This window comes from Mustela erminea, chromosome 6 (assembly GCF_009829155.1).
Source record: "Mustela erminea isolate mMusErm1 chromosome 6, mMusErm1.Pri, whole genome shotgun sequence".
NCBI classification, from domain to species: Eukaryota; Metazoa; Chordata; class Mammalia; order Carnivora; family Mustelidae; genus Mustela; species Mustela erminea.
The window spans coordinates 25,115,298-25,129,645 of NC_045619.1; the positions used below are offsets into that span (position 1 = coordinate 25,115,298).

At 35.4% G+C, this 14,348-nt stretch overlaps 1 protein-coding gene across 5 annotated transcripts in view; it reads right to left on the reverse strand.

The window, feature by feature from the left end:
- VEZT (vezatin, adherens junctions transmembrane protein) overlaps positions 1-14,348 on the reverse strand; it is a 67,105-nt gene that overhangs the window by 23,800 nt on the left and 28,957 nt on the right. For 2 of the 5 annotated variants that reach the window (XM_032346721.1, XM_032346722.1), the window contains exons 3-6: positions 12,286-12,372; positions 6,368-6,543; positions 4,033-4,308; positions 1,117-1,266 (exon numbers count right to left, since the gene is read on the reverse strand). In XM_032346721.1, coding sequence (XP_032202612.1) covers positions 1,117-1,266; positions 4,033-4,308; positions 6,368-6,543; positions 12,286-12,372 — 689 coding nt within the window. The remainder of the gene's footprint in view (positions 1-1,116; positions 1,267-4,032; positions 4,309-6,367; positions 6,544-12,285; positions 12,373-14,348) is intronic. The other 3 variants (XM_032346719.1, XM_032346720.1, XM_032346723.1) reach the window with 3 other exon arrangements.

A 14,348-nucleotide genomic window follows, 5' to 3' on the forward strand; every position in this document is an offset into this window, starting at 1 on the left:
TAGTTATGTCACATCAAACAAATCACACAAAAAGTGGAGAGTTTACTTAGTCTTCCTCCTAAAATGAAGACAAGAAGATCTACCCGTAAGGGTATATATAAAGATATATTCAAGCACTTCAAGCATTATATTTATCAGTGCTATAGCATCCAAAATACTGAAGGTACATGTAGTATTTTTGCATTCCATTTACTCATAATTTAAATGATCTATAAATCTTAACTGAAATAAAGACCGTATACACCTTTATTTCCTGATTAACAGAACTAATTTCCTGATGTAGTAAAGTGAAGTGACAGACTTACTGCCCTGCAGTCCAAGTGTTTATTATATACAAGACACTGTCTAAGCACTTCAGATGCACTAACTCATTTGATGTCAACAAAAACAGAGTCAGGAAGAGTATTTTGTTACTGCCCTTTTTTTTTTTTTTTTTTTTTGGTCAGAGAGAGGGAGCACAGGCAGACAGAGTGGCAGGGAGAGGCAGAGGGAGAAGCAGGCTTCCCGCTGAGCAAGGAGCATGATGCAGGACTCGATCCCAGGACGCTGGGATCGTGACCAGAGCCGAAGGCAGCCGCTCAACCAACTGAGCCACCCAGGCGTCCCTGTTACTGCCATTTTAAAAATGAATAAAGCAAGGTACAGAAAGTTGAGAAACTTGCTTAAGGTCACCTAGGCAGTAAGTGATACAGCCAAAATTTAAACTTAGCCAATCTGACTTGAGAGCCTCTGTTTATTTGAAAGGGGAAGGATTTCCTGTTACCAGTTTATTTCCATGTCGTGACGCAAATTTGCCCGGTCCAGGAGCTTTTAAAAATGTCAGACCTAGCAAAGCCAGATTCTTCTGACTTTATTCTTTGGACCAGTAATGGTAGGGCCTTCAAGTTTTTTCCTTGTTGAAATTGAGCCACATGGGACCAGAAAAACTTTCTTCCTGTCTGTTATTGTTATTCCCCCTAGAATGCATTTCCAGTTTTAAAACAGAAATGATGATGGAAACTAGTTTCAAAATAGGCAATCTCAGTTTACACTTAACTTTCACAGGATGCAACTACACTATCTATATCCATGACTCTGGAAGCATATTTATTCATACATATAGACAGAAAAGGATATTTTTTCAGCATATATAGGGTAGCTAGCCTTGCTGCTTGAAAGTTGGCTCTTACAGTTCTGTAGACAGCTTTCCGAAGACCGATGAGATGCTGACTGGGATGCTGTCCAGCTTTATTAAATGGGCAAGCAGCACTGACCCTGTCAAGCAAACTTGAAAAGTAAAATGTGATACAACTGTACAGGTGTCCTAAAGTTATTGTTTCCTAAATCCACAATTCTATTAAACTTAGAAAAAAAATCCTTTTTTGTGGTTTCTATTAGAAAACGATTGTAAATATCCCAACTCAGGTCTCATAAACAGCCATTTCCCTAATATAGCTATTGCCACCAAAGAAAACACAAATGAAAAATTAAATCTCAAAGAGTAAAGGCTTCTTTTGATATGGGGAAACAATAAATTTTAGTCAAAATATAGTAGAAATGTAGGAATACTTATGTAAGACATTGCACTTTTTTGACACACTCCACTTGCTAAAATATACTAAATCAGTTTTCAAGACCTCTATCTATAATAAGTATGAAAGCCTTAATTACAAATATTTTTACATTCTTAATATGCATTTACGTATGTTTATCAATCATATTTTTGGTCACTTGTACAGAACAATCAAATACTGTTTAGAAATACATTCTGTACATTTCATAAAAGTAGGGTGAAATGACTTACCCACCTGCTGCCACTGGCACTTACCTACTCAAAATGAAGTAGGGGACGCAGAGAGATAACAGGACCAGTGGCCAACAGGGGAATGCAAGTAGAAAGGCAAAGGAAGGGTTACTAGGTAGTAGCGTAGCTACTCTCAAAACTACTCAAGAGGAAGCATACTTCATAGCACTTTCCAAAAGATAAATGGGGAGTACCTATTTGCAACAATGATGTATAATATACCATGCTTTTATGAATGAAATGAAAAATAATTACATATTACACAGCTATTGGATAATAGTTTTTTCACCTAACCAGTAACCTCTCCCAGTAGAAAACAAAATACTGGAATTTATAAGTGTCTCAGACTATAACGACAAATTTGCAAAACAAGACATCTAACTCAAAACTCTTAAAACAGTAAACCAAACTAAAATATAGTCAGACATTAAAAATTTATTTTTAAAAAAAGAGGACCACGACTGATAGGCTTATTTTAAATTAATAAAACGAGGCAAAGAAGAATGGTTAAATTCTTTGCTAGAGAGGACAAATTGAGGCAAACAAAAGAAGACACGTTTTCAGCATACAGCACTATGGTGTGAGTTTCAGTTTACTAATAAATCAGTTTAAAAGATAATATTTCTAAAAAAGTTATGATTCAAGATACGTTATCCCTCATAATTTTTCTCAATCAATTAGCCAGTTAGAAACAAGTAAAACGATTTTTGCCAACATTTCTTTTGCCTGCCTGCATATCAATGCATAGAAGTCATAATCTAGAAGTCAATCATGTCTAGCTGGCCCATTTTAGCTCTTCATGCCAATTCTATACATAATTCTATAACGTAAGTTGGAAAATGACAAAATGCCCAGAAAACCCTTTACATGTCTAAGCATTAATTGGGCACATAACCATTTTGCTTAACAAGTCTTCTCAATGAAATACTGTGCAAGTCAAAATGAAAAGGAGCTATTACTTAGTGTTGTTTCTAACTTTTTAAAATCAATATGTTCCAACAAATAACAAAGTATTTGTTATGCTCTACCAAAAAGTGGACTTTAACTACAATATGAAGGGCAAAAATTAACAGAGAACTATCACATTTTGAATTGAACAAAAAGAGAAGTTATAAAATCTCTCTCATGGCTTGGGATTGTTTAAACACTGTTCTAGAACGCAACAGAGAGATGAATGATATCACTATTAGAGATTCTTCCACTTCCCTGTTTCGTGATTGTCCACATACAGCTTTTCCGTCAGGACTGTTTAAGTTATTCTTAATAAGCATGGCAGAGTGAAGAACGAGTTGACTACCCAAGGTTCTTCTGCTCTCCCTTTTCGTGATTTTCCAGATATAAGTAATTAAGAGTAATAATTATTCTTCACCATATACTTGCTCTCTCCCGCCTACAGATTACAAAGGTTATATGAGTTAAATAAATGGTTAATTATACTACAGTACAACTCTCATTTGTTAGTGGTTAGCAGGCAGCCTAGTGGAATGGAAACAGCTCTAGAGTCAGGTGGAATGGATCTGAACATTTGCACCACCACAGGTAATTGTATGCTTTGAGTTATATGCAAAATTACTTAGCACAGTACTTGGAACATAAATGGTGCTCAAGAAATACAACTACCCTCTTAATAACAGAATAAATATCCTATAATTCTGGTAGCTTAATATTTAATTAAGACTAGACTAAAGATAAAGATAAAATTAAATATTCACCAGACTAGACTGGTGAATATTTAATTTCCTGTGAGAATGTGAAACATCATTATTTGCATGATGTTCTTAGAATATTAGTGCCATAATATCTGCTAACATTTACTAAAGAATATTATTAATGCATGGCATAATTTTTCAAAATGAATTCAAGTCCAATACATCTATCATTTAAATTGAGGGAAGAGAGCATCTAGCAGAAAGTAAACAAACATTTGTTGGGTAACTTTGCATGCTAGGTTCAAATTTAGGCTCTCTCTATATATTATCTCATAAAATAATCACGTTAACAGAGAAATAATCATAATTGCCAAAGCTCTTTGGTTTCTCAAAGTAGATAAGCAGAATAATACTACATATTAAATCCAGCACCTAATGTATTTGTTCCTTCACAGATAAGAGACTTCAGTAAATGCCTAAGAAAAACCTACTTTTTTCTAAAAATGCGACACAGAGCTGAAAATAGTTAATAAGTACTCTAATTTATAACTATGTAATAGGAAAGAATTATTTAATAAGTAAAATGAAAAATGAACTCACAGTGTAAATCCTCTGGAAATGACTTCAGTTTCTTGAATGAGACGTAAAGCTTTTCTCACAAGGTTGGTAAAAGCTCGGCTATTTGTTGCTGTATCTTCTAAATGGACATTGTGTTTTTTTAGAGTTACTTGTAGTTTGGCTGTCCTCCATAATCTCAAAGCTCTTACGATCAGAAAAATAAACAGAATCACTCCCCATACCAGCCAGGAAGATGCAATCCATGAAGTGGGAAGCATAATGAGCAAACTAATGAAGGCAAACAGCACTGAGACATCCCTATAACAGAGAAACCAAGAAAATGATACCCATCAGACTAGAGAAAGATGTGTTAGTAATTTAGGTTTACTAAAATAGATAAAATGCTAGCTTCTTTGTAAAGTGTGACTTAAAAACAATGACAATTAAACAAGTAATGTGAAATAGTTTAAAAATATCTAGCAAAAAAACATTGGTGCTTAGGTATTAAAATCTCAGCTAAGTTTAGGTAAAAGACATAAGTAATAGGTATCTTCAGAAATGACTTTTTAAAAAAAAGATACGGATTCTTCTAACCTAAAAACAAAGTAGAGTTTAAAATCCAATCTTACAAATCTAAAAGTAAAAATAATTTTTATTAATTTTTAATATTAAAATACATTTTAATATTGTCATGAGTTCTTATCCCAAAGTCAGATACTAATTATTCGTGCAGAAATTAACATCTCAAGAAAATATAAGTCTTTTTCCAATAGAAATAATATATACCCGAGTAACTGTTTCAGTAAACTCATCTAATTTTATATAATCATTATCATAAATCTGGAATACACATACTTACCAAAGCCCATAATATGCACAAACTTTGTACTTCTTACATTGCTTTAAGTAAAAATATATATGAAAATTTTCTTTCTCTAGGTTAATTACAAATCTACAGACTAAAATACATCTGTTAAGTGATGAAAGCTTTGATAAAAAATGTATATAAGAAAGAAGTGGCTATAGGAAGATGTCTGATGATGTCTTAAAAAAAAAAATCAACAATACCTGAAGACAGTTATAATCAAATTACAAAGAAAGTCACATGTAGGAATGCTTCCTAAGAAACATCTAATTTCTTAGGAAATTCCTAATTTCTCTTGGAATTCTTTACTTTCATATGATGCTGGTAAAATCAAAGCAAAATCTCATCATATACTTTCATGCATTAATAGCAAAGTCTTAAAGTATTTACAGGCCTCAGAGTTGCCTAATCACATCGGTGCCTAAAGGAAACTTGAGAGTTAAAGCTGTAAAATTCTTAAAACCCTGGTTCCTTCTAGCAGCGCTTTGCCGTCCTTTATTTGTAAAAGGTAAGATGCTTTACTTCATCATGATGCTGAGGGACTACAGATTTGAAAGGCGTATTTTGCTACCTGTTACAATATGAAGCATTTGTCAACGTGACAGGAAAAACAGATAAATTCAGAAATTTGAGGCCACTGTTACGTACGTATATACGTACGTATATACGTATATAACTTGAATAATTCAAGTAATGATTTGGTTTACTGAATAAACACATACCTTAATAGGAGAAGACATGAACAGTTCTGTATATACAATCCCTTTTTGCTGTTCTTTCTAAAAACATGTCCTGGAACTTCTGCATTACATCCAAATACTTCAAGTAGTCGAAAAGTTTTAGGACTGAATTGTCATTCTATTCTTTATGGCTTCTCGGTCAACAAAGCAAGAATTGACTGTTTACCTCCATGTCCCATCCTATTTTTGATGTTTCTACAATGAGTTTTTTTTTTTTTTTTAAGATTTTATTTATTTTATAGAAAGAGACACAGTGAGAGAGGGAACACAAGCAGGGGAGTGGAAGAGGAAGAAGCAGGCCTCTAGGGAGCTAGTGTGGGGCTCCACCCCAGGACTCTGGGATCATGACCTGAGCGGAAGGCAGGTGCTTAACAACTGAGCCACTCAGGCACCTGTACAATGCATTTAAGTTATAATCTATTAATTTTAAAGATACATAAAGAACTAAGACTGCATACACACATGTGTACAGATACATGGGTAAGAGAGATCCTTGAGGCACATCTTATACCTGCTTGTTGGGTTATAAAACACAGAATTAGTTATACTGAATTTAAAATGTCTAACAAGCAGATTTTCTTCCAGCTTCACTTTAAATAGTATTTACTTTAGAAGGGTACTTTTTTTTAAACCTCTGGGGTATCATTACATTAATTACAATGTTAAAATGCATGGAAAGTTTATAATATCTTTACAATGGAGAACATCATGATGGATTTTCTCTGCTAATACCATATATGTAAGCAAGAGATAGATGTTTTCAGGACAGTACCAAATATTAGGGGTTGCCAGGGAGCAAAGTGTTGGAAGGTGTCCATTTTCCTGTTGTTGAGGTTGCCCTGCAGACAGGATACTGGGATCAAGTAGCTCAATCAGCTCCACATCCTCTTGTAACAGGACTTCCTGTTGCAGGATGGTATGTAGTGAGTCAAGTCGGAATCCAATATCCTTTCCATTAAAAAACCGGAAGAGAGGAATTATTACATACATAATTTTGTATTAAATGCTAAGCTCCTAATGTGCTAACAAAATTTTGGGTATTTATTTTCAGTATAACATCCAAGAAGAAGATGTAGCAGTTCAATCTATCTTTAGTATAATGGATGGGGTTTTAGTTTCACCGTAAATGTGAAACAATAAAGACTGAGTTGGATGTTACTGAGCCATCAGATGTGAAATACAAATTGTTAATAAAGAAATGTGAAGTAACTAAAAAGACTAATAAACCTGTCTAGTTAAGCCCAATTAATTCGGTTTTTGGAACAGAGCATGGAAACTATAATTCTGTAACCTCAGACGCTGTCCCTGGATACTGGAACAATATAGCCAGAACAGTGAGAATTATATCAGTAGGATCCAGGCCTTCTACAAACGGACATTTGGGTATTAAAAACAAAACACTGAGGAATAGAATACAAAACCACACTAGTAAGTGCATAGCACTTTATAGTTTACAAAATGCTTTCACATATACTAGCTCATTTATTCCTTCCTCTTTTCCTTCTATCTATCAAAAAATATTATACACATACACACACACCCCCCACCCCCCCAAGAACCATGCTTGAAACCAAGGGCATGAACAATGAGAATAACATACAAGTCTCTACTCTTGAAGAGTTCACAGTTCAATGAAGAGGACTGAAAAGTAAACACTTACAACATAATGTGCAGAGAAGTGCAATGAGGCATACCTGGGTCATTATGAAAATGGCACAGAGGAACCAAAACTTGTAATGAAGTCAGAGAAAGGAAAAGAGGTGATGCCTGAGCTGAGTCTTAAAGTATGAACAAGAACTGACCAGAGGAAACAGCTGGAAGAGAGGGGTGGGAAGAACAAAAGCCCCTTTAGACCTTCTTGCTTTTAGTTTTACACAGAGTATACATGGTAAAAAGATGAGAGATGAGGGGCACCTGGCTGGCTCGGTAGTGGGAGCATGAAACTCTTGATTTCAGGGTTAGGAGTTTCAGCTCCATGCTGAGGGTAGAGATTACTTAAACAGATAAATTAAAAAAAAAAAAAAAAGATGAGAGAGGAAGTAGGAATATTACACTACACAGGGTAACTTTCACAGTAACCCCCATGATGTACATTTTCATACCCCTCTCTGTTCTACAGAGGAGAAAACTAAAGTCCAAAGAGATTAAGTAATTTTCCAGAGAGGAGAAAACTAAAGCCCAAAGAGATTAAGTAATTTTCCAGAATTCTGATTTCAAATCCCAAGTCTCTGGTAATCAATTATACTTCCCTATATAGAGTCTACTGTATGAGAAAATTTGAAGTTTTACTATGCATTAAATTTAAGAACAGAATGATCCTATTTTAAGATAAATAAAGAGAACTTTTGATGGACAAGGACTTTAGCTATTAAAGTAAAACCAGCTAGGTCTAGGTTTGGAGGACAATGGGTTTGCTCTTGTAGCCAGTTCATCATTCCCACATAAGCGCCTGCCTGCCCCACCTAAGCTGATCATAATGGGGACTGAACAGGAATGCAGTGACCTGTATATCCAACCATGAGTGTCCTCCTGATTGTGCATTATACATCACTTTTAGAGAAGGAGAAGAATGTTCTTCATTAATACCAGTCCTATATTGATATATTTATTGACTTTTTTCTTCTTCTTTTTTTTAAAGAAAGCTCTACACTCAGGGGCACCTGGGTGCATCAGTCGGTTAAGCGTCTGCCTTGGGTTTGGGTCATGACCCTATGGTCCTGGAAGCCCCGCACTGAGCCTTGCATGGGGCTCCCTAGTCAGCCTAGAGTGTGCTTCTCCCTCTGCCCCCAACCTGTGCTCATGTTTGCATACTCTCTCGGAAATAAATAAAATCTTTAAAAATAAGTAAATAGGGCACCTGGGTGGCTCAGTGGGTTAAAGCCTCTGCCTTCAGCTCAGGTCATGATTCCAGGGTCCTGGGATCGAGCCCCGCATGGGGCTCTCTGCTTGGTGGGGAGTCTGCTTTCCCCTCTCTCTCTGCCTGCCTCTCTGCCTACTTGTGATCTCTCTCCCTCTGTCAAATGAATAAATTAAAAAATATATATATTTTAAAAAAATTAAAATAAGTAAATAAAGTTTTTTTTTTTTTAAAAAGGATCTATGCCCAATGTGGGGCTTGAACTCACAACCCCAAGATCAAGAGTCATATAATCTACCGACTGAGCCAGCCTAGCACCCCTTTATTCCTTTTAATTATCTATTATTTCTTGTCTTTTTGATACCAGCCATTCTGAGAGGTGTAAGATTATATCTCATTGTGGTTTTGATTTGCATTTCTCTGATGATTAAGGATGCCAAACATACAAATAAACTTGAAAGTGACAAGACATTCTAAATAACTAATGCAGTATTACCTAGTAACCTGACTGCCTCTACACAGGAAGAATTTGATTTATATTCTACTCATTATAGCTATAAAATTAAGTCAGATTAAACTGATGAATTAAAATTTTTTTAAGAACAAATTCTAAAGCTTCTTTTATTTGTTTGACAGAGATCACAAGTAGGCAGAGAGAGAGAGAGAGAAAGGAGGAAGCAGTCTCCCCGCCAAGCAGAGAGCCCAATGCAGGACTCGATCCCAGGACCTTGGGATCATGACCTGAGCCGAAGGCAGAGGCTTTAACCCACTGAGCCACCCAGGTGCCCCTAAGAACAAATTCTAAAATTGTATATTTGCAATATGGCAATCAAATTAGTGGAAAAATACACACCTGCTAATATTAAGAAACATCTCGCAATAGCCCTATTTGGACTCTGGTCCAAGTCTCAAATAAATGAAGATATTTAAAAAGGACTAATTCTGGGGCACCTGAGTGGCTCAGTAGGTTAAGCCTCTGCCTTCCACTCAGGTCATGATCTCAGAGTCCTGGGTTCGAGCCCCGCATGGGACTCACTGCTCAGTGGGAAGTTTCCTTGTCCCTCTTGCTCTGTCCCTCCCCCTCTTCTTATGCTTGTGCACGCCCTCTCTCTCTAATAAATAAAATCTTTAAAAAAAAAAAAGGACTAATTCTGATTGACTACATATTAGTAGGTACCATCTGTATGGCTGGGTACTCTGTGTTAGGAGGTATACTATGTGAACTCTGACTCACCCTCAAGAAGTCTCAGTGCCAAGATGTCATTAGTCCCCAGATTTATATCCTGGTTCTACATCTTAAGTTAATAATGTCTCTGTTTCAGTTTCCTTATCTGCAAAGTGAGGATAAAAATAGTACCTACTTCCTAGGGTTGTTGTGAGAATTAAGTAAGTCAATATTTATAAAATACTAAGTGTCTGGTGCACAGTAAACATTTACATAGTAGATACTATGTAAGTGTAAGCTGTTAATATTGTTAGTACACATGAAATAATTAAAATACAATAAAGAAAAGGACACATAATAGAATACAAAACCTACAAAGCATAGCACGGATAATTATTACTACGCTGTTGAAGAAAATAAGAGATCCAATAGGTTGAAGTTTGGGGGAAAGGCCTTGAGGAAGAGCTAGGGCTGCCTATTGAAAAGACTGCAATAAAAGAAAAAGTGGAAAGAATTATACTACAGTATAATAGCACAAACACATGCAGAATAGATATGGAATAAAAGAAAAGGAAGACTGAGTTGGCTGATGAAAATATTGGCTAGAAAGGTAGTTTAGAGCCAAATTATGCTGATTCTTTCTGTTGAAGTGACGAACTTGATTCAATGGGTAAAAGGAATCTTTAAGGATCTAAATGGAATAATGGTATGAGAAGATAACTCAGAAGATTTCTACCTGTATGGAATGAAAGAGTATGAGAAGCACAACTAAAGAATAGAGAGATTTCTGTTTTTACCCCTAGGGATGGAGATGGGAACTATTCAGGTATCAATATATTTCAATGATCTTATATATTTTTTAACATATTGTGTTGTTTCATAAAGCTGATGAGGACCAAATGAGATAACATGTGTGAAAGCACTTTACAGGCTAACGAGTGCTTAAAAAGTGCTAATACCACTACCATTATAGTTGTTATAAAATAACCTTTTTTTAATCTTTAAGAAGTACTACTTCAATAAGGAATAATGGCAAAGGTTTAGCTATCATGAAGCAACTGCCGTATTTTTATAAAAGGCAAGAGGGACTGGTTGAGTATCTGTATAGCCAACAAAATTTTAAATATGTCGTGGTCAAGGGAAAAGTCAAGCATCTCATTCCAGAAGCCGCAGGGTAATTCCTTGTTCCATTACTAGTAAATGACTTCTTTGGTATGTACTTCTTACAGTTCTCTGTAATATACGCACAAAAAGGATGCATATAGAAACTGGTACTTTACAGTGAAACATGTGGCCAGTGACAAAGGACCACGAATGAAAAGATCAGGACTATGCCAACCACGACTAAACCACAGAAAAATGTATACGGATCCATATACCTTACCACAGTCCTAGTATCACTGAAGAATGAGGATGGCTCCACCTGGATAGAGATGATATTCTACGTAGATGACAAGATACTTCATTGACCTTCTCAACATACCTACAAAGATGAAACCCTGAACAGAGAACTTGCCCATTTGGATTGCTAAAAAAGTAATTTTAGTCAGTCAACACAACACAATACTCAAGCTAGAGAGGTAGTATGTAACAATGGAGAGCCTAGGCTTTGAAACAGGAGACCTGAGTTCAAATTCTAACTCTATCACTTTCTCGTTGAACATTTTTTTAACAATTCACTTCATAAGTATTCTTAAACCAAACTGAACTGTCTGAATCTCAGGCTTTCCAATAGGTAAAATGCACTAAACATTATGGTGTTTGGATTACCAAATCAAAATGTGAAAGCACTTTGTAAACATCTCTTTATAAATGGTAATTTGCAAGAATGATAATCATCATCTTCAGGTCATAGGCCAGCAGAGGATCCTAAAATCTGCTTACTTGTGACTTGATTACTCCTTCTGAGATCCATGAGAACTTCCTAACTTTAATTTTTTAGCTATACTACCTGGATTTTGCATTGCTTAGGATGTACAAAGTTGAAGCACTTCCTCTTGGGGGTCAGAGGTCAAACACCAGATTTATTACTGTAGACAGAATAGGGCGGGAAAAAAAAGCAAGCCTCACAGGAATCAGAAAGACTCTTAATGGTCACAATTCCAAGTCTTTGGGAAATTCTGTGATCATTAGTCTTGGGAGACTACATTTTACATATGAAGTTGCCAGAGAATGATAGATTAATGATAAATGAATTAGGGGAGGGGGGAACCACTTTGATTTTGCCCAAACTTTGCTCCTAATGAAAATGGAGAAGATCTCACTAACAGATATATTTCTTTCCTATAGAGAGGAATACTTGTCAATGGAGGAAGAAGACAGCAGGAAATTGGTAACCTAACAGAGGTATCAAAAACTACCAGAATATTCTATTCTAAATGGCTAATAACCTCCTGGGAGTCCTAAGAAATACTACTAATAAATTCTAATTCAAATATCCACAATTATTGAAGAATTTGTTGGGTTTTTTTTTTTTTTTTTAGGTGATACCAACAAACTTCATTAACACTTCCTGAAGCAAGCAGTTTTCTTTCAGAGAACTGCCCAGAATTTCTATTTAGTATTAATCACTGCCCAAAACAGTGGCAAAACAAATTGTGATTCAATAGATTCTGTCAGTAAACTGGAGCCCTGAAAACTGACAAAAAGAAGTAGAGCAAACACTTACCAGCTTGTGAAGTAAGTCATCTTTCTTATTGTACTGATAGAAAATCCAATTTTTGATGGTTTCAGCCACTTTTAACAGGATGCCTTGCTGAAGGAGATGAACAACATTGTATAGGATTTATTAAACTACACCCAAACAGCAGAAAAACTCCAAATAACTTATTTCTAATTAATCAGAATTTTTATTAGAAAAAGGGAGGGGAAAAAATCATCTAGGTTATATCCTTTGTCAATATGTCTCATCCTCCTTAGTAATTCCCAGATTTACTTGCATATCAGAAGTACCTGGAGATTTTAGTTAGAAATATTCTTGGGTCCCCAAACTATAGGTTCAGATTAATTTAAAATTAAGTTTTGAATGAGACCTGAAAGCAAATTTTTGAAAGAGCACTCAGAAGTTATCCCGATGTAGCCCATTTATTGGGTACACTCTATATTAGCTATGTCAAGATGATGATAGTATGTACTTCAAAATGAAAACCATAAGATGCTCCAAGTTCTCAAATACTATGTACATTTCATTCCACAATGCTAAGGTAGAAAGACACTTTAATCAATTTTAGAAAAAGTATCTCATACTGAAATAAAAGTTATATTACTGAATCAACCAAAAATTCAAAATTACCTTAATGTTAATAGCCCATTTCCATGCTAGTAAATGGTGTTTACATTCATTGAGTGGTTACTATATCCCGGGTACTGAAAAAGGGTCATAGGAACAATGATGAATACACGTAACTGTTGTTTTCAAGAACTTAGCATAGAAGAGATGGTATAAATAATTACAAATCAATGTAAAGTCTGGGAAGTGTGGGAAAAGAGGTCAAGAGGTGCTAACACTGAAGCTATGCCCTAACAGATAAGCAGGAATATAACAAAGGAGGGAAGAACATTCTGGGCAAAAGAACAGGATGAAGAAAGGAGACAGCCATGGAAGCATGTCAGTGGCATGGTGGCATAGTCTGGGACATGCTGAGACACAAGGGAAGAAGGGAATGATAATGACCACTGAGAGAGGTTTTAAAGGACTTTGATCTTATATGCCCTAATAGTTTAGACTTTATCTTATAGGCTGTGAGGAGCCACCAAAGACTTTTAAGAAGGAAATGAAACAATAAAAATCAGCATTTAAGAAAAATAACTGGCTACAGTGCAGAGGCAATACTGGCAGGAAATGACTGTAGCCAAGAAGCCTGATTAGGAGGATATTTAACAGTCCAGCTAAATAATGAAAAAGGCCTCAAGTAGGGTAGCAAAAAAATAGTGATGGTATGAGAAGGTTGGATGTTAGAGACAAAATAAGTTCACTTGATATATCATTTAGTGACCAAATTAATGTGGGAGTCATGGAAGGAATATCTTATTTGTTTTATACAGATGAATCTTGAGTTTCCTGGGGACACAGGTCAGGTGAAAATGTTTAGCAAATGTCCAAAACTCAGTGAAGACAGAGAATACACATAAGTGGCCAATGACGGCAAAAAAGTAGATGAGATCACTCAGAAAAATAGACCAAGCAGAGAAGAGGCCTGATGCTCAAACTTTATGGAAGGAACATTTAAGAATAACCACAGGAAAACGAACTAGAAAAATATACAAAGAATGAATATTCACGACGAGAACCCCAGTAAAAGTACTCAATAAGTACTTCACAATAACATTAAAAAATAAAAGTTAAGGGCGATTAAGGCTAACAACAGTTTGATCACGATCTTATATAAAAACTTTGCTTTCCAAAGAAAATAACTGGTACTTCACTGCTTTAACAAAACTTTGGGGGCAATTATGAAAATATATCCCTGGAGAAGGAATTAAATAATACAACAAATCTTTCTAAAATTTAGCTGTCCCAGATTTAGAAAAACTCCATTTTAAGAAAATATAGCTCATACAATTGAAATGTGTACTATGAAAACCAAAGGAACTTTCTAGACATGTGGTAATTTCGAAAAACATTCTCTAGCTATTTCTCAATTTCTGAGGACTAGTAAATCTTAAACTCTCATTTTATTTATTTATAAATTAATAACACTTCTATATGTAAAAACACCTATCATAAATGAA